We start from the raw sequence: 21,440 nt of genomic DNA, 5'->3' as shown, positions 1-21,440 counted from the left end.
CACATGTATCTATTGTACTCTTCTTGCCATCCATTACATACCAAAAAAGCCATTCCGTTCAGTCTAGCACTCCACCTACGACGTATCTGTTCTACAGATAAAGCTTTTGAGACTCGCGCCGCTTAACTTACCACATACCTTCTCAAACGAGGTTACAGCCATAAATTCGTCACCAAAAAAATACAACGCGCCGCTGACATCTCCCGCACACTCACCTTACAAACTTAAGACGTAAAAAAACCTAACCGTATTCCATTTATAACTACTATTAATCCGTCGCTTCCTCACATCTCCAACATCATCCAAAAATACTGGCATCTACTGCAGTCTTCTAACCGCTGCAAGGTTGTCGCCTTCAGACGCTCCCCCAACCTTCGCGACACATTAGTAACAGCCGAACTCCCCTCTAATTCTACCACTTCCCATCCTCAACTCCCCCCCCCCCCGGCTCTTTCCGTTGTGGTAGAAACTGCGTTACTTACCCCTACATCTCTGACGGTCTTACTAACTATAGCTTTTTTTCTACCGGCGAAACACGTCCCATTAAATCTCACTTGACCTGTGACACTAAAAACCTTATCTACTTAATTCAGTGTAACCGCTGTAACTTACAATACATAGGAGAAACTAAACGACGTTTAAAAGACCGTTTTAATGAACACCGCCGTACCATTGATAAACCTAACTCTAAATCTAAACCTGCTACAGCGGCAGAACACTTCATTTCCTCTCCTAACCACTCTGCTCACGACATGGAGCAAATCGCCATCGAAAAAGTGTTTTCCAACAGAGACTCGATACGCAAGGCCAGGGAAGCTTTTTAATTTCAAGAGGCAACACTATTTATCCAGATGGCCTTAACGGTCGCGAAGAAATGTATTAGTTTCTAGTTATTTATCCAATTTACCTTACTTCATTTCTAGTTTTGCTCACTTTTTCTATTTTTATTGTTATCTCATTGTCAATCAAATTAGTTTTACATATTTCCGCTGTTACATCATACAGCTATCTACGAAGCATCACCCCAATTCTCTGTTAATTCCCACAGCATCTGAAGAAGGCTGGTTTGGCCAGCCGAAATATAGTGCTCCGTCTTAAAATTTACTTATCTACGTTGTATCGGTCTTGCCTCTTTATTTATATTTCATATTCCTTTTATTTACATGTATTATTTGGAAGCCTTGTTTATATAAACTTCGATTTTTACTTTTAATCAAGATAAAATACCAATAAAGTACATACTTCTCAGCAAAACGTTGTATTCTCCCCTTAGCCTCTGTCACTGAAACCTGGTTTCGGTCGATGTTAAATAGTATTTGGTGGCGTGTCGACACTAAATAACATCGACAGAAACCAGCCTCAGCTAAGTTCCTCGGGACGACCATAAGCCAAGTAATTCGGCGCAATACTGTTGAATCTATTGTAGATTTAACACTTTTTAGTAATATCAATTGTTAATGTCAAAAATTGACCCTTTTTAAACTCAAATTAACATTCTCGCAGCGATCCATCAAATGAGCGGAAGTCGAGGGTTCATTTTGTAAGACGCCGCTGACATATCGATGACTCATCTGGTTTAGGTCGATGTTATCTAGTGCCTTCCGATTTTTATACTTGGTACAGAATACGTAGAATTAGAATAAGCTGTTAAGGTTTGAAGTCGTAAGCGTGTTGCGATTTTGCTCAAGCTCCTTGCAGTTCTTAAACTCATTGCCACATTCAAAACTAAGCAAGGACATAAAATAACGAATATGTAAACGCTTTGTCCACCTTGTAAGGCGGTAGATGTACATCTACATGATGTAGGCTAGACTTCCAGCTATTGATAACTAGAACACGCGATTTTCATGTGACCGTCTGGCATATTGTAAGTGTTATATTGATAGCCTGATCAGTGAAACGAGCTGAAACTACAGTATACCTATTTATATAACAGCGCACAATACGGGAAAGTCCCATGAAATCACGAGTTCTAATTATTTGAGAGGTCTGACCATGTGCTGCCTTTCTGGAGTGTTCACCTTTTTTTCTTGACAGGGAGCAGACTGGTAAATTGTGCGAAAGAGAAGCCATAGTCAACATTTGAAAGTTAATTAATGGTAGGAAATACGATGATGTAATAGAAGGCAATTGATTAAGTAGAGAATGTTTTGGTTTTTTCCTTGCATTTTCACTTCCGCCTTTCAAAGTGAAAGCGGAAATTACGTACGTTGTTTGCGTCCAATGCAAATAATGCTACCACGAGATCTAAAGGAATATATCTTCTCAAAGCAATATAGGGAAGTTAATGACAGGTTTGATTTAAGAGCACTCCCTTACTGCCGACAGTATTAGTTGTGGCTTGCCACTGTGAGCGTTTGGAAAGTCAAACATGGCAATTGTTAGCCTAATCCAGTGCGCTTGTATATTTATTTCATTTCTGTTTGATTGTGGAAGAAGCGAACTGTATCCATCCATTCAATGGACAAGCAATAATCCAGTGTGAGTACCACTGTCCACTTTGCGCCTCTTGGCTTATCGACACCTCAGATAACAGATAACTAAAGCTTTAAAAATGTAAAAGAAGGGTTACGAATAGCTAGCATTTACATAATCTTTTCTGTAAGCGAACGACAAGGAATATTAGATGATTTGATTGTCCCTCTCAACATGTTTAACAAAGTTGTCATCGTATTTTTGAGGTTACTCGGAAGTTTTGCAACAACTGTTTTGATCGACAAAGACGTTATATGTCTATCAACTATATTGGAAACAAATTTCGGGCGAATCAAAAGGAGAGGACGACAATTTTTGCCGCGTGTGAGCTTTGAATAACCTTGAGACATATACAGTGAGGGATATGACCGAAGTTTTCGCTTTCTTTAGCTGAAAGTTTCCTGTGATTTGAACGATATGAGCAGTAACTTGTTTTCTCTTTTTGTTCTCCTTTTAATATACAGTGTTTGTAAAAACAGCACAAGATTATAATTTGCAAATATGACACGGCTTTAAAAAGGCGGATTAGTAAGAAACTTATGCGGATGAATTTACCCCTTCCGCTTTCGAATTGTCCAAGAATGCCATCTACATGTATTGCATTCATGCTATGGGAAGTTCTTGGCATGTCGTGGCAAAAAACTCACATCCCACCCTTGGTTTTGAAGTTAGGCGATGGCAAAGAGAGAATATGACGACAATTGCTCTATAGCACGAGACAATTCATATAGTGCCTCTTGCGTAATTACATTTTCTTAGAAAACCGGGTACTTTTCCACCCCTTCCAGTTCCTTTGTCCACTTTTCCACGGGAAGTTTTATTTACCAGTTTTTCTACTTGGCTCAGATGAAAGAAGACCCATAAGTTGTGTTGATCAAAACAAACCAGTCGAAATCATTTAATAATTTAAATATACATGGAAAGGAAGCGCTCCAATGAATTTTGCGAGAACAATGGACTCAAACGGGCAGAATTATTTTCTGATGCCGCCACTATCTCCTCAGAAACTTACTTTTAGCTTGATTTGAAAGGAAATACAAAAACTTGGCTAATTTCATTTCAATTTGCCATATAGTGCATGTAGGCAACGGAGTTGTAAATGGATATCACAATTGCTGTTATTATGCACCCTGCTTGTTTTACGAAACTCCCCCTTGTACCCAAGGACAGTGAACGTCGATCCTGTTATGTTAACTTATGCCGAGGATTTTCGACTTTATACAGCGGAGAAAAAACAAATTTGAAGTACTACATATTTTTATTTTCAACAAGTTATAATTTTCAGATTATCATTCTTACTTTAAGCAATTCGTGAAAGCTTTAGAGGTCGACTTAAAGTACGTATCTGTTTTGCAAGATACCTATTTTAAGTAGATTATGTAATAAGTTTCAACGTGAGATTCGCTTTTACATCGGTCTAAACTTGGCGAAACATAAGAAGGAACGTTACATAAAGATTCAATGAAAAATCTTTCGCTTTCTATCAAGATAAATCTATTGCAAATGTTTCGTGTAAATTTTTTACCTTTTTGTTATTTTAAAACCTTAATTATTCAAATTATTACTGCTCCCTTTCGTAATTAGCTCCAGGCCTATTATTTCTTCTTTACCTTGACAAAGGCCTGTGCTAGCCCCAAAAAATTGCGGGGCGGGGGGGGGGGAAGTTTTTATCAGTTTCTCCACATGGTTTCGACTTGGCGTTGGCTTCGATCGCTTCGTCGGAGCAGAAAATAGCCGGAAGGCATAAAACTCGAGCGTGATTGTAGCGAAAACGACACGTGAGTTCCTAGACTCACTTGCGAGGACAATTGCTGGATTTCTTGATTTTAGTAGCTGCCGTGTTAGTCTCCCTCGCAGCCGTTTTTTCGGATGTCACGCAACGCTCCCCTTAAAAAGAACTTTTTGGGGGGGAGCGTTGCGTGACATTCGAAAAAACGGCTGAGAGGTAGACTACTGCCGTGTTGATTGGAATTCTTTTTAATCGGTTACCGAGTAACAGGCTATAGCGGTGAATATTTTGTCTAAAACTTATACTGAGGCAAAAAAGATAATTGCTTAAAGAACACATTGCCTATGGTCCATAAAGCAGGTTTCCCTTGACCTTACCTGTTGTTACTTGACTAAACAGGATGTTTGTTTGAAAGAGATTCAGCTAACTCGTGATCACTTTTACATCACGCCTATTTATAACGATGATACCCCCTGTACGCATAGAATGATTTTTTCCTTTCACTCGTTTTGAGATTTTTTGAAATCTTACATTAATTCTGACACTCCAAAATTCTAAGAAATGGTAACATGATCACTCGTGCCGGAGTAATCATGAGAAATTTATGCATCTATTGTTGAAAAGCCTGAGAAGTATATAAGGCCTCACAAACGAACACAGTGATCATCAATTGCGTGGTGAAAAGAGGAACAAAATATTTCCCGGGGTATTTATCAAGGAGTTATGAAAAGGCACATTTATATTCGACTTTGTGTGTTAAATTTCTTCCGCTTCGAAGGATTATCTAGTGTAGCGAGACCGTTCAAAATAGAAACGTTGTTTCGTCCGACCAACAATGGAGCCGTTATTTCCTGCAAAAAACGCTTTCTGTTTCCCAAAAGTCATTGATGAATATATGCTGAAAATAGATATAAGATGCTGACTTCGATTACAAAGCTTTTTGCTTGTCAATGGGAAGCGCTTAAAAACTTCACAATACTGTAAATACAGGGGAACACGAGCAAAAATAATGACTCATAGCTGTTTAAACTGCACCCAGATTATCCAGTTGTTCAACAGGGCGGATAACGCAATTCAGCGGATGAATCGCTATCTGGCGCAAAATATTTTCCAAAGCGCACCGACCGGGCTATCCACCGGAGAGAGAGATTTATCCAGAGGCTCCATGGCGTTATCTACTCTTCGGACAACCGGGGCCTGGACGCTAGCTGTCGGCGATCATTCTCATTCGATTATTCCCATTGTCTCTTCTAGGTTTGCATCGAACAGAACACATTGTGTTCACCCAATGTCTAAAGTGATATTCGTGTGCCCAAACACAGCTACGATAGTTAAAAGACTCGCCCATAGTAGTTACGTTGATCCACAGTACGAAAATCTGTGGCTGGTCAGCAAACAAAGTTACGAGCGATGCGAAATAAATCGAAGGACTGATACGAGACTATGGCTGTGTGACGAACCACTTAAACTAAAATATTATACGGTGACATTTAAGAGATTTAGCGCCAGTAATGAGCCCGAATTTCAGCCGGGAAAAGAGTACTATTTTGTAGGTAGGTAGGTCCAACCATTTCAAATAACATGATAAGCATGAATTACGCACGCATTTTGATTGGTCCCTACTTATGATCTGATGGATGACAGATGCATAGATGACGTCACCATGACCAGACTTTGCTTCTTTATGATATAAAACAAATAGATTCACGTGATGTTGCTATGGGTCTGTACAGTAGTAGTCACAGAAGACGTCATGATCAGTGACACACCCGGCTGCGCCTCGCGTGTCACTTTTTTTATCATTACCTTATTTTGACGTCATCTGTGATCTATTTCTGAGCGGACTCACGACAAATTGGAAAGTAGTTATTAAACTGGCAATGACTGGCTTGAACCGGGAAGTTAGAGATATAGCGAAAGTCAATGTTATCAGAGTCGAGTTAAGGCGGGTCAAATCATGGTGACTTCAGTCTGCTTAGAGTGTAAAATGTCAAACACTGACACCATCAACAGTCTTTTCCAGGACCACGCTGACGTGGATGATCACACATGCATACGTGCACCCATCCTTCTTTCTCCCCACCTCGAACTATTGGGCACACAGTTAGGGCAATGAAAAACAAAACAAAACAAAACAAAACAAAACAAAACAAAACAAAACAAAACAAAAAGTATCATTAACACTCTCTTTTCCCTTTACACTACCCAGAAGTTCTTCGCGCCCTCTGAGCCAAGTTGTTGTTAACGAGCGTTTTTTAATAGTTTCTTACTAACTTTCTCCATGAGTTTTGAATTCTTTTTGTGATGATTCTTCAAAGTTGCAATCTCCTGCTTCGTGCACAGTAATGCAGATACCATAACTGATACGTCCATTAGTGAAAAAAAAAAGAAAAAAACATTTTTTTTCTTATTCAAGAGCAATTACTTTAAACAGGACGGTTTAGATTACCAATTAAGACATATTAAATGCCTTGAACAATTTTTAATAGTTTTAAGTTTTTCTATCGACTAGCAACGTCAGATGGAAGAAAAACTTCTATTAACAGTACATATGGAGGAAACTGTAGAACAAACAAGATGAAGCTGAAATTCCTTGTTTGTACAAGTAGTACAGGTACGTCGCTGTAAAAAAAACTTTCGAGAGAAGTCTTTCATTTTGGAAGATAGAAAAAAGAGGGCTGATTTACATTGCCATTGCTGCTTCAGGGTAAAAAAAATCAACTCATGATACTATAGCCAAGAAACGATAATTGCAGCTAAAGTGAACTTTACCAATCACTGTACTTTGTCTAGAACCAATTCAAGTTAAGATGACAATTGAATCATTTAGATATAATTCATTGCACGTTTCCAGTGGTATATTCATTGATGTGACCAACTCATAAATCATATTCGCAGACTGACACCTGGAAAGATAAATTAGTTTGTCGGATGCATCTTGCGACCATTTTTATTAACTGTTTTCGCTTTTCGATCTTTCTATCTTAATAGATCCGCGTTGCAAAAGTGAAGACATGTGTAACGGTGTCTCCCCAACACAATTGCAAACTTCATCCAGGCCTACCAACCCACCAGTAACTGTTGAATCTCATTCAACTATCAAAAACAGTTCATGTGCCAACAAAACTCATCCTACGACAACAATCAGTAATCAAGGTAAGCGGAAGGACTGATTCGGTCATAATCAGTGTTCCTGGCACTCGAGAATATCACTATAAACTGTTGAATGTAATGCCTAACTCAAGCAATTGAACGAGGAATTCTTTAAAAATGCAAAAATATGGTGCAACTTAGAAGACGATTTACAAGCACCCTCCCTCAGGAATACTGTCAATCAGTTGCACCTCTGTGCTCCTTGAATGTCTCGATAGAGATTGTACTCCTGTTTGTCCATGGGTCCAACACCCAGTCCCTTTTGGAGTAACGTAAAAACGATTTGGTTGATTAATAGCCCTTTAAATGAATGTAAAGATCTGACATGATCTCCTATATTTGAACTTAGAATTCATTCATCACTCACGGGTTTACAAAAAACCAACAGAATGACCAGCTACCGGTTAGCTTGTTAGCTCAGTTGGCGTAGCATCAGTATTGCAGAGGTCATGGGTTCAACTGTCGAACGAGCCTGACTTTTAAGGCTTTACTTTCACTACTGCTCAGGTAGTGTTCATAACTGCAATGATCACTCTCTTATTCGTTTAATAATCCTTTGCAATACCCCAGGAACCTCCCTGTCTTTCCGCTCGATGAAGTTGGAAATCTTCATTTCATCACCCGTCATCACTCATCCCAACCCCTCCGATAAGTTAACAGATCTAGTCTGAGATTTTTAAAGGTGGGAGGGGCAGCCAAAGTTACAAAGTAGTGCGCACCTCTTAATTATGCATTTACTACCACAGATATCCCAGATGACCCCCTCCCCCGCCGTAGGTACGTCTCTGTTTAATGAACGGTCCACGATTACTTCAGAAACAATGTGTAAATGGGCGATTCAGCCTCCCAGAGGGTTTCTCTCTTGACAGTGTGGTTCCTATGTTCCTTTTAAATCAATTTTATTCCAGATAGCTGTGATGATTTGGACTCCTTAGCGACCATGTTCTCATTTTCTTTCAAACGCATAAAGAACAAAACTCAACAAGGCTTTTTACCAATGACAATTTATAGAAAATCTGTTCTGGAGGCAAAAATAGATTTTTTTCGAGGAGACAGTCTGGCCGAGTGTTTAGAGTGTCGGACTTGTAATCCGCCGCTCCCGGGTTCGAGTCCCACCCTGACCACTGGATCTGTTTCACGGTACCCCGAGTTCAGATCCTTGGCCACGCTTGTAAATAGCCAACTGGTTTGCCTCCGGCCGGTTGGGGTTCTTAATGATGTTCTTAATGATGTTATGTTCAATTTAGACCATTTGTTTCATACATTTATTTTTCCTTTTTTGAGGGAGGCAGCGTAGCCGAGTGGTCAGCGTGTCGGACTCGCAATCCGTCGCTCCCGGGTTCGAGTCCCGCCCTGACCACTTCCTGGATTTGTTTCACGGTAGCTCCGAGTTCAAATCTTCGGCCATGGTTGTAAATAGCCAACTGGTTTGCCTCCGGCCAGTTGGGATTCTTAACAATGTTATGTTCAATTTGAATTATTTGTTTATAGCCCACAATGTAAACTACTGGGTTACCAGTAATTGTGTTAGCTATTAAAGTTTATTTATTTATTTATTTATTTATTTAATAGAGAGATCACAAATTTAACGTCTTCTTCTTTCAGATGATCCTGAAAAAGATGATCGCGAAAAAGAAAATGTGTTACTAAGGGAAATGAGGTGTAATATTTTGGTAGGTTTTCTGGCATGTTTGTGCTTCCTGCTTGTCCTTTCCACTATCCTAATGTACAAGTATCATCGGAAAAGAAAAAATAGGTCTTCCTCGTCACGTGACAGTGCGTCAGTGGTGCACAAAATCAGTAATGACAGCGCAGATGGAGGCGTCTGAGAGTACATAGCTCTGAATGAAACAATGCCAGGCTTGTGAGAATAACCAAGACTGGGGGACAATTCTCGAATGAGCGTACGGCGTTTTTTCAAGATGTCTCAAAATGGTTTTTTCCCACAATTGTTCCAGCAACGGTGTGAAAAGAGCTGAAAGGATTAACAAGATGGATTTTTTTCTTTAAGTAATTAATTACGCTTTCATTGCACCCACGCAGAAAATCAGGAAAGCAAACACGGTTTTGGAATTTCTTAGAATTTTTACACATACATAACATACGTAAGAAGATTAATTCGTTTATTTATAGCCGCGCTTTTGGAAAATAAAAATAAAGTATGCGCCCATTCAGTTAAAGCAACGTTGTAAAAGAAACTGAGAGGATAGGCCAAAAGATCTGATGGATTCTTTCCTCCAGGTCATCAATTGCGCCTTTAACGGAACCCCGCAGAAAATCAGACAAGAAAACGCGGTTTTTGGAAATTTTAGAATTCCTACACATACACGACACACACACTAATGTTTATTGGTTTATTTATGGCCACGCTTTCGAAAAATCAAAGAATAAAGTAAATGCTTATCCATGGATTTGTAGTACGTTGACTATTACCCTATTTCTTGTATAGTTAACAACGCGTTATTTACGAGCGTGAAAAGGGACCTTTAGCGACTCAATTTTAAAAGCATTCAGAAAATGGTCCGTGGTCTTTCAAAGGTTTGAATTCGGTTATTTCTTTGTAATGACTTATTCATTACAGAAATCGTGACCGTGTTACCTCCCCCTTAAACAATGATAGTGCTCCATGGGAAAGTCTCATGAAATCACGGGTTCCAATCATTTGAGAAGTCTGACCATGTGCGGCCTTGCTAGAGTTTTCATATGTTTTCTTAACAAGAAGCATACTGGTAAATTGTGCGAAAGTCAACTTTTGAAAGGTAATTAATGATAGGAAATACGAGAATGTTCATCTAAATCCTTTCGAGGTCCTTTTCGAAAACCACATTTTGAAAAATTTCCTCAATCATGATAAAGATTATTATAGTCAACCTTGCATTTCCATTTCCGCTCTTTATCTGTCGAATGTAAATTTAGGGAGGTTATTGACAGGTTTGATATAAGAGCACTCCCGTATTACCAACAGTATTAGTTGGGGCCTGCCACTGTGAGTGTTTGGAAAGTCAAGCATGAAAATTATCAGCCTAATCCAGTGCGCCTGTATATTTCTTTCGTTTCTGTTTGATTGTGGAAGAATCGAACTGTATCCATCCATTCAATGGACAAGACATAATCCAGTGTGAGTACCTCTGTATGTAAGTTTTTTATATTGGTCTCAAGCCCATTTGAAAATTTTCTCGCTTGCTATCGTGTATTGGAGTAGCTTGCGTGATATTGTTTGTACACTCGCGGAATTTTTAGAAAGCGGTCAAGCGTGCTTCACGACTTAAAATTCAGGGTGGCCAGAGGTTGCTTCGGAAAAGCTCTGTTTCGATAGCACTTTCAGACATTGTATAGCAGCGAAAATGTTCATATGCCCTCTTAAAACATTGGAGTAACTTTTCCATGTGAAGACTGAGATGTTTCGTGAATAGTTCATCGCATTTTTCAACCTGAAGATCAGCTTCCAAACTGAAGAGCATCTAAATTTACCATTTTTTAAAGCAAATTCGATCGTGGCTATAAGAACCGCAAAAAACAAACTTAAGTATAAGTTTGTTTATTGAAAAAAATCCACATGCTGGCAAAAAGTTACGGGAACTGGTTTGTGATTTGAAACTGAAAAATGTAAGCGCAAGTGGGCTATCATGCTATTTTCCTTATGGCTTTGTATATACTCGGAGGATCCATTGAATTTACCGCCAACAGATGTAAAAAATACTCGGATGTTTCGTGGCATTCTGCGCGAAAATTGATAACTGTGTCTAGTGTAGTTTTATTTTCCGAGAAAACCAGATAGTTTTCAAACCCCAACTGTTCCTTTGTCCGCATTTCCACGGGCAGTTTTTCTGCTTGTCTAAGATAAAAGAAGACCCATAAGTTGAGTTGTTGACCTTTTTACAAAGCTAAAGACTCGTCAAGCTATACTTAATTTAAATGCTAGGAGGTTTACGGCGTACCTTTTTGTTTTTAGATTTCTCAAGCTGGTGTCTGCTTAACAGTATTTACCTATCTTCGTTAGCTGCACTGAATGAAAATTGGGCTTTAAATCTTTTCTTGTTCCATTTTATCAATATGAGCTAACAACAATAGAATGCGAATGTGAAGAATCCTTTGATTAGTTTCATTATGCAATTTACAGACACTCCGCTGTTTAAAAGCTTTTTCTATTTTGTTCAGTAGTCAAGAACTTTATATCTGCAAATTTCATATCCGTCACTAATTTAGAGATTTTTTGAAATCTTACTTCAATCCTAAAACTCCAAAAGTCTAATAAATGGTACATGATAACTCATGCTAAAGTGATAATGAGACATTTAAGCATCTATATGATGGTAACAATTGAAAAGACTGACTTAATTTTTAATCTTAGAGACGAACACAATGATCATCGTATGAATAAAGCTGATAGTTTCTAAAGAAACCGTTTGGGGTTGCGTCGGTGGTGGTAAAGAAATAATTTGAATATATCAACAAAGTTGAAATGGTAAATTGGCCACCGTTACGATTATAAAAGCTGACGTTTCGAGCGTTAGCCCTTCGCTCCGACGAAAGGCTAACGCTCGAAACGTCAGCTCTTATATTCGTAACGGTGGTCAATTTACCATTTCAACTTTGTTGATATATTCAAATTACAATGATCATCAATTACGTAATGAAGAGACGAGAAAATAATTTCCCAGGCGTATTTATTAAGGAGTTATAAAACTGCTTATCTGTATTCGATGTGGTCTGCTAAATTTCTTCCGCTACGATGGAGTATTTTTGAGTCGAGAGACCGTACAAAACAAAAACGTTGTGTTAGACCTATAATTATTCCTTCTTTACGATTACATGGGCTTGCATTTGTACTAGCCCCAAAAAATTTCGGGGATAAGTTTTTATTAGTTTCTCCAACATAGTATCGAAGTTGGTTTTGGCTTCGCTTCGTCGGAGCAGAAAATATCCGGAACGCATAAACCCGACCGTGACTGAAGCGCAAACACCACGCAACTTCCTAGACACACTTGCGAAAACAATTGCTGCATTTCTTGACTTTAGTAGCTGCCGTGTTGATTGGAATTCTTTTTAATCGGTTGCCCGGTAACGAGCTATAGTAGTGAATATTTTGTCTAAAACTTATACTGAGGCAAAAAAGATAGTTGCTAAAAGAAGAACATAGCCTATGGTCCATAATGCGGGTTTCCCTCGACCTTACCTGTTGTTACCAGACTAAAGAGGATGTTGGTTTTAAAGAGATTCAGCTGACTCGTGATCACCTTTACATAACTCCTATTCACAGCAATGATAACCCTTGCACTCATAGAATGATATATTCTGCAGAACTACTTTCTTTCACTCGTTTAGAGATTTTTTGAAATCTTACATTAATCCTGAAACTCTAAAATTCTAAGAAATGTTACATGATAACTCGTGCTGAAGTGATCATGAGAAATCTATGCATCTATCGTTGAAAAGCCTGAGAAGTGTCTAAGGCCTTAGAAACGAATGTTCATCAGTTGCGTGGTGAAAAGACGAGAGAATTTTTTCCCAGGGTAGTTATCAAGGAGTTATGAGCCAACTCGTAAATTGAATAAATCAATGTAATTTATGTGTCGTCAATAGAAATTGATGCTTGATTTCCATACTGGGGTATGAATCGTTCTAAGAAGTGTTGGACTGGTAAATGAACGTTTTGAGAAATATGATGTGAAATTAAAGTTAGGTCTCAAAGACAGAAAATATGGTCTGAGTAGGATTTGTTTAAGACAATCCCTGTTCCAGATTTTACTGTAAATGTTTGTGGAAAGAAAGCTAAAAAAGGTGCTGTTTTATTTAACGAAAAACTATTGTTGCAATGTAAAGCTCGATATTTACTTGCGATGTAAGCATAGGGATGAGCATGTAAAAGCTTATGCGTTGGATGTGACGTTCGGACACAAGGATAAGCCGTATAGCCATAAGATTTTCAAAAGGTTGCGTTATTTTTATGCTTATGCTGTCTAGCGAGTCATGCCTTAGGTGGTCTTGTGGTACTGCCGCAGTCATAGTAACTTTCCCTGTTACGAAGGAGTGGGTGGATCAAATCCGCAGCGGGAAAGTAAATTTTTCGTCTTCCTTAACCGCGCGATTGCCTCGCGCGAGAACGCTTTTCCCCTCCCTCCCCTACTAAGCAGAATTTTGTCCCCAAACCTCCTCCTCAGCTTAGAGATATATAACCAATCAGAATGCGTTGTTTGTGCATATATTTTGATGGCTTTAGGGGGTACTAGAGGGACATCATTCTGTGCGTTCACACTAAATGATCAAATTTGAAAATAGGGCTTCCGCGCGGCCAATCTTCAAAATTTTCAAGTCGGATTTTTCGTCCCTTTACGATCGAGTTAGACCTTGTGTAACTCAGAATATAAAGCAGCATTTGAAACCGAACTTTCTGACTTCAAGCAGGGCCCAGCGACAATTTGGTGATTCCATGGCCCGGTAAATATTATTTTCGAGTAACAATGTGTTCAAAAGAGTATAGTTTAATAGAAGATTTTGAGTTAAATCGTAGTTTTTCAGAATTTTAACATAATGCTGCGCAATTTTTATGCCGTACCATTCTTCAAATCATATCTACAACTCGCTCTTGCTCATGCGCAAAATTAACGAGTTAATAGAAACGTTGTGTTTAAGTGCCTTCCAAGGGATCTTGGTGATTTGGGTGTTTCGGTGACATTTACAAGATTTAGCGCCAGCAACGAGCTCGAATTTCAGCCGGGAAAAGAGTACTATTTTATAAGTAGGTAGGTCCAACCAGTTCTAAATATACGATAAACTGTATTAGGCACGATTTGGATTGGTCCCCTACTTATGATCTAATGGAGGACAGGTACATAAATGACGTCCCACGACAAGTTATTGCTTCGTTAGTATACAAAAATAAATTCCATGTGGCCATGGGTCCGATTCAGTAGTAGTTTAGTAACAGATCACAGAAGAAGTCATGATCAGTGACACGCTTGGCTGCTCCAAGCGATGCCACTTTTTTATTCTTGCCCTATTTTGAAGTCATCTGTGAACAGACTCACCCATAATAAAATCCATTTGTTAGACTGACAATAAATGGCTTGAAACCGGAAGGTAAAGAGTGAAGCTAGGGCGATTCAAATCATGGTGGCTTCCGCTTAGAGTGTAAAATGTCAATCACTGACAGCATCAGCAGTCCTTACCAGGACTACGCCGACGTGGACCGGATCACACACACACACTCCGTTCCCCCTTTCTCCCCACCACGAACTATTACTCATACATAATAATTTAGATATATCAACACAGTTGAAATGGTAAATTGGCTACCGCAACGATTACAAAAAGCTGACGTTTCGAGCGTTAGCCCTTCGTCGGAGCGAATAGAGGTATATATCCAAATTATTTCGTTGCCCCCACCGACGCAACCCCAAACAGTTTCTTTAGAAACTATCAGCCTTTATTACGCATACACTCACTATAATAAGAAAAACAAAAACAATCATTAACACTGTCTCTTCTTCCATCTGCACTTCCAATAAGTTTTTTTCTAAATTTTTTTTAATAAGCACTACGAGTCTTGAATTCTTTTCGTCATGATTCTTCAAAGCTGCAATCTCCTGCTTCGTGTATAGTACGTCCATTAATGATAGAGAAAAAAAATCTATAATATCGAATACCTTGAACACTTTTTAATAGTTTTAAGTTTTCTATCCACTAGCAACTTCAGATGGAAGAAAAACGTCCATTAATAGTACGTTTGGAGGAAACTGTAGGACACACAGGATGAAGCTGAAATTCTATGTTTGTACAAGCAATACAGATAGGTCGCTTTAGAAAACTTTGGAGAGAAGCTCTTTCATTTTGAAGTAAGGGGAAAAAAAGGCTGATTTATAGTGCCATAACTGCTTCCGGGGTCATAAAAGTAACTAATCAAGCTATAGGAAAGGGACGATGATTGCAGCTAAAGTGAACTGTAACAATCATCGTTTGGAAACCAATGCAAGTTAAGATGACAATGAAATAATTTAGATAGAATTCATTGCATGTGTCCAGTTGCATAATCTTTGATGCGACCAAATAATGAAGCATTTTCACAGACTGACAACTGAAAAAATAGATAAGTTTGATCAGGTATAATCCTGTGACCTTTTTTATCAACTGAGGTCGCTTTCGATCTTTTTATCTCTGTAGATCCACGTTGCAAAAGTGAAGACATGTGTAATGGTGTCTTCCCAACACAATCGCAAACTTTATCCAGCCCCATCAACCTACCAAAAACTGTTAAAGCTCTTTCAACTATCAAAATCAGTTCATGTGCCAACAAAGCTCATCCTACGACAAGAATCAGTAATCCAGGTAAGCGGAAGCACTGACTAATCAGTGTTCCTGGCATCAAAAATATCGTGAAAAGTGACTAACCATGAACAATCAAAACATTTTATCCTAAATCTTAAAAAAAGGTTTGAGAAAATTCGCAGTAAATGTGTTTAATGCAACATTAAGAACAAAAACCGAGAAAAACTGAATGAGATAGAGAGAGGTTTTAACTCGGTGACCTCGTGGCACGGTTTGAAGACGCCGCCACCGCGCATGCATGAAAAGATAGATGTCCCCTAAACACTAAACTCAAGCGGTAGAACAAGCAGTTCTTTAAAAATGCAAAAGTTAGTTGCAACTTAGAAGGTTTTTAAGCACCCACTCTCAGGGATGCTGTCACTCAGTTGTACCTGTGTGCTACTCGAATGTCTCGATAAAGAATGTACTCCTGTTTGTCCATGGGTCCAACACCCATTCCCTTTGGAGTAACGTAGAGACGATTCAGTTGATTAATAGCCCTTTGAACGACTGGGAAAATCTGACATTTTATCGTCTATTGGAACTTCGTATTCATACGATCAAACAGGATGACCAGTTGCCTGTTGCCTTCTTAACTCAGTTGGTGGAGCGCAGGACCGTTATTGAAGAGGTCATGGGCTCAACTCCCGCACAAGCCTGAATTATTTTCAGGCTTGATTTTCACTATTGCATAGGTAATGTTTTTAGCTGCGATGATCACTCTCATATTCGCTGGATAGTCGTTTGCACTTCTCCCTACTCACTAATTCCCTGTCATTCCGCTGGCCGCTCGATGAAATTGAAATTTTTAAGTTCTCTGCATCCATCACCCATCCCCTCCCCTCTGATTAGTTGGCAGATCTTCACTGGGATTTTCCAATTGGGAGGGGCATCTAAAGTTACAAATTTGTGCCCACCTCTTTATTTTTTAATAGTGGGCTATCCGCAGGTATCCCAGGACCCCCTTCCCCCGTAAGTACGTCTCTTTTTAATAAACGATTTGTGATTGCCATAGAAATAATGGCTACACGAGCGATTTAGCTTCCTAGAGGGTTTCTTTCTTGCCAGTGTGGTTCCCAAGTTCCTAATTTTGTAGTCAATAGAGAGATCACCAGAGCCTCTTTTTCTTGCAGATGATCCTGAAAAAGAAAAGGACATGATACTGAAGGGAATGGAGTTCTAAGACTTTTATTGGTATTCCCGTGGGTATATAGATCCTTCTGTTTGTCCCATTTACTATCCTGATCTGTAAAACAGGAATTGATAATTTTTGTGACAAGTTTCTTGGGACTGTGAGATTCCTTTTGGTCTGTTTTACTATCCTTATCTACCAGCTTTTTGGGTAAATCCCGGAAAAGACTGAAAGACAATTTTCGAATGATCCCACGACCTTTTATCAAGGTGTCTTGAAATGTCTATTGACTTATTAGAATATGATGGATTCTTTTCTTCAAGTCATCAATTGTGCATTGCGCTTTAATATCGGACCCACGTAGAAAATCAGGTAAGAAAACGCAGTTTTGGAATTCCACTACAGTCGAAGCTCTCTTAACGGACACTCTCGTAAGCGGACAACTCTAGCTTACGGCCGCCTTGTTTGAAACCCCGTTTTAACTTCCATACAAAATCTGTATTTTTACATTCTCGTAATCCCGTAAGCGGCCGCGGACAACACTTTCAGGGATTACGACTTAGACTTTTTCTTTGTTTTTAAGCTCTCGTAAGCGGACACCCGAAAGAAAATCAACAAACTCTGTAAAGTATCTTGTTTTTATCAATCAACCATTTTACATTGCCGTTCGTCACAATGATTTTACAGTAATTACAATACCATAGTTCAATGTTTGTTTTGTCGTCATCCACATGCGGTTACATTTCGAAGCATGCATATGCGCTTGTGACTGGAATTATGACGTTTCCACCACATTGTAGCCAATACACTCAAGTTTCGATTTTAGCCAAGGCAGAGACATTTTAGTGTTACCATAAAAACTATATACAGTAAATGGCTTGAACCCGGGGGTAACATGTGAAGGTGTAGTCTGATCGTCCGGGTGAGTGTAGTCCTGAGAAGGACTGTTGTCGGTGGTAGTGACTGACGTTTCGACAACCTGTGTGGAGGTCATCATCAGAGTCAAGTGAATGATTGTTGTCAGTAGAATGTTCTTATTCCAGTTCGTATGAAATGATCGGTTGGTTTTGCCGTGATGCTATTGGCTGTAAGACTCAAGTGACGTAAGTCGGTCGTGATTGGTCTGTTTCGATCTGTCGGTAAAGTTAGGTCGTTCTTTTTCGGTCGTTTGTGATGTTTATGTCGTGAATGAGTCGTTTGTATGGAGCGGGTAGTTGTTGACATCTGTTTAGGGGAGTCTGTTCTAAGTTAGTAAACCAGCTTTCCAGAGTCAGTCGTTGAAAATAGTCAGTGCTGTAGGTTAGGCATTGCGCAGAGTCCCAGTCAATGTTGTGGTTGGTAAGTCGATGGTGTTCAGCAATGTGATTGCTGACAGCACCTTTCCTCGTCGTCCGTCTGTGTTCAGTCGGTCTTGTTGTGAGGTTTCTGCCAGTCTCATCAATGTAGGAGGCTTGGCAGTCGGAACAATTCATCTTATAAATCGTTCTCTGTCTTTTCCTCGGTTCGTCTTTGTCTTTAACGTTGGTTAGTAACCGACGTAGTGTGGTGATGGGTTTGTGGGCGACGCGGATATTGAAGGGTAGTGCCAGGAACTTCTAAGCCGTATCCGGCTCCTCTGTTTACTCGCTTTCCCCTTACAACAGCCTTTCTTTTGTTTGTTCACCGCTTTAGAAACTTGCTAACAAACAGCGACATCCTTAAAGGAATGTGTCCGAGTACTTCATCGTTCTTGTTTATAGTGTTTGGGTGTTCTTGAGTCGACAGTTCTTGATGATACGTTCGCTCACGTGGTTAGCTGGGCAAGCCCCCGTAAGCGGCCATCTATCCCCTACATCTCTAATGGCCGCTTATGTGAACCATTCTCGTAAGCGGCCAGCTCCAGTTGCGGACATTTTTATCCCGTCCTGGGGGTGTCCGCTTACGAGAGCTTCGACCGTATTATATTACGCCTTATAGTTCACCACTAATTTTTCTCGGATTCTAAATGGTTTAAATTGATCACGTAACGCGATAGTGTTCATCCGTGGAGAGACACTATCAGCCCATAGTGCCCGTCCGCGGAAAATACCCGGATGGATAGTACTCATCCGTGAAAATTTTGTATGGTTTGACGGCCGCGAAGTTGGGCAGATAGGAAAACCAGTGACTTTTCAATTCTGACAGGTATAACGTATTATTTAGCCAATGTACGGTTGCGAATTATTGACATTTGCGACAGGCTGTAAGCATGAATAAATATTTGGTTGATCTTCATTTAGTGGGTTTTGACTGTTTTTCAACTGGCGCGCGGAAGAAAATTTAGCGGTGAAAAATAAAGACAATAGATAAAGACAATAGCATATTTTCCCTCGAAGCTAATATTTGTTTTAAGAACATCAAATCTCTGCGGGGCAGCCATGAACCGATAGTTCCTCGACAGAAACACGAATGTTAATTAATATATTTATAGCAACGCTTTTGAAAAATTGAAAATAAAGTAGTCGCCCATTTATGAATTTGTAGTGTGCTGATTATTACCTGATTCCTTTTGTAATTACGAAACCGTTGTTTACGAGCGTGAAAAGAGGGCGACGCCTGTGACCGATTAAACTGGTGTAGAGTCTACGTTTTTCCCTCCAGAAAAGAAAAACCTTTAGCTTTCCACGACAGCAACGTTGTCCTTTTCTCTTGTGGTTCAAAAAACAAAACTCAAGGAGTTTGTACCAATGAATGCAAGAAAGAGCATTAAGAGCATTCGGGAAATACTCTTACTTACTTATCTTTGTAAAAAAACGTCATTCAGATAAAGAGTTTGTCCTTCTTGATAACGCCTATCGGTGTAAAAGTCCAGAGTTGAATCATGATTTCCAGCAACAGGACCCTTTCAATCTCGATGACAGCAACTGCAGTTAACTCCCGCTTTTCACTGTCGACAAGGGAGTGTGTCGCTGGTATTGAAGCTTTTAGACATGGAAAGTGAAAGAGATTGGATATATTTAATGCGTGAAACAAACGTTTGTAGAAAACGCGAAATTCGCTGCTCTCACGTCCTCGCAGAGAGAAGACTGCTGCCCGCCAAAATTTAGGACTTCAAACGGATGCAATAGGCCTTTTGCAGCTAAGCCATCACGTGACCTACTTTTCATGAAATTACGGGCTATAACTTAGCCGAATTCAGAAAAGGAAAAAGCATTTCGTGAGCAGGAGGTAATTGCGCTAATTAGTGTGTGAACAGGAGACAATCGCGCTAATCAGTAGTATCATGGCGTTCATTAGAATTCTTTGCACTACGTGAGCTTTTTGTGCTATTTGCGATCGTTATGGGAGATAGAGAATCCTAGCACATCACTTGATCGACCCCTTCTAAACCCTGATGAACAATGTGCATTAGAACAGGGGGAAAAGTCCCTTAAGTATTGGGATGGAAGATACCAAGTAGCACTTCCATGGAAGCAAGACGTTTCTAACCTACCAGAGAATTATGACATGGCGCTTCGTAGATTGTACAACACGGAGAAACGTTTACTGAAGAATCCAGAGATCGCAGCAGCCTACTCGGAAAACATCACTCAATATTTGGACAAGGGATACATTCGTAAAGTTGACCCAGCCGAAGAAAAACCTGCGAGGAAATGGTACCTTCCACACTTTCCTGTTGTGAGACTGGACAGAACCACAACAAAGACTCGCATCGTGTTTGATGCCTCTGCGAAGTTTGGAGGAATCTCCCTCAATGACGTCATTTATCAAGGACCGAAATTGCAGAGAGATTTAAACGACGTTTTACTTTGATTCAGAAGACACCCTGTTCCACTCATTTGTGACATTGCTGAGATGTATTTGAGAATTGAAGTTGTACCTATGGACCGATCATTTCAACGCTTCTTATGGAGATCCTTGGATCAGCAGAGAAAACCAGAAGAGTACGAGTTTAACCGAGTCGTGTTTGAAATTAACTCATCACCTTTCCAAGCTCAATTTGTCTCCTAAACACATGCTGAGAAGTACAAAGATGAGCTACCCTTAGCTTCAGAGACTGTATTAAAGTCAACGTATATGGATGACAGTATGGACTCGGTGTTGGACGACAGTCAGGGTATGGAGTTGTTCAAGCAGCTAGATAAGCTGTTGAGCAAGGCAGGAATGCACGCTCGTAAATGGTTGTCCATTTTACCCCAGGTTCTAAAAAAGATACCGATCGAGGACAGAGCATCTGAGGTAGACATCAACAAGGACCTCCTACCAACAGTGAAGACTCTGGGAATCAGGTGGCTTCCAGAAGAAGACGTGTCGACGGTCAAAGCAAGTTCGCTTGAAGAAAACTCTCAGCTCACTAAACGGAATTTTCTGAAGAGAATCACTACATTATTTGACCCAGTTGGTTTTTTGACGCCATTTGCAATTCGAGCCAAGGTCATGATGCAGGAGATGTGAGTGGTAGTACTTGAATGGGACGAGTTATGCCCAAGGGAGTTGATCCACAAGTCTCAAGAATGGTTCGGTGAGTTAGAAGAGTTACCAACGATTAAGATTCCAAGATGTTTACGGTTTGGCCAAGAAGAAGTTTTGCTGTCAGAAACCTTACATACCTTCGTAGACGCGTCACAAGATGCATATGGTGCTGTTGTCTATTCGAGGGTTATCTACAAGAGTGGATTAGTATCCAGT

At 39.8% G+C, this 21,440-nt stretch overlaps 1 protein-coding gene, 1 long non-coding RNA gene and 1 pseudogene across 3 annotated transcripts; all 3 read left to right on the top strand.

Annotated features, from left to right (window-relative positions):
- Positions 1–2,189: 2,189 nt before the first annotated feature.
- On the top strand, positions 2,190–9,101 carry LOC111324726 (ephrin-B2a). 2 transcript variants are annotated; one of them, XM_088754759.1, is made up of 6 exons: positions 2,190–2,481; positions 5,459–5,757; positions 6,717–6,818; positions 7,196–7,360; positions 8,104–8,134; positions 8,963–9,101. In XM_088754759.1, exons 1-6 carry the CDS (start codon positions 2,372–2,374, stop codon positions 8,964–8,966), a joined length of 711 nt encoding a protein of 236 aa, XP_088610885.1. In that variant the 5' UTR covers positions 2,190–2,371; the 3' UTR covers positions 8,967–9,101. The 2 variants fall into 2 exon arrangements, with proteins under 2 accessions (XP_088610885.1, XP_088610879.1); XM_088754753.1 differs by lacking the exons at positions 8,104–8,134; positions 8,963–9,101 and adding an exon at positions 7,707–8,097.
- A 6,420-nt stretch (positions 9,102–15,521) lies between these two features.
- LOC148740967 (uncharacterized) lies at positions 15,522–19,284 on the top strand. The gene is made up of 2 exons (XR_015999209.1): positions 15,522–15,682; positions 16,795–19,284. It is a non-coding gene; the product is annotated as an uncharacterized LOC148740967 (long non-coding RNA).
- Positions 19,285–19,741: 457 nt separating this feature from the next.
- Positions 19,742–21,440, top strand: LOC148740966 (uncharacterized; annotated as a pseudogene).

Source organism: Stylophora pistillata, chromosome 1 (genome assembly GCF_964205215.1).
Source record: "Stylophora pistillata chromosome 1, jaStyPist1.2, whole genome shotgun sequence".
Taxonomy (NCBI): Eukaryota; Metazoa; Cnidaria; class Anthozoa; order Scleractinia; family Pocilloporidae; genus Stylophora; species Stylophora pistillata.
The sequence above is the reverse complement of the archived record's forward strand: the minus strand, read 5'-3'. Positions and strand labels throughout refer to the sequence as shown.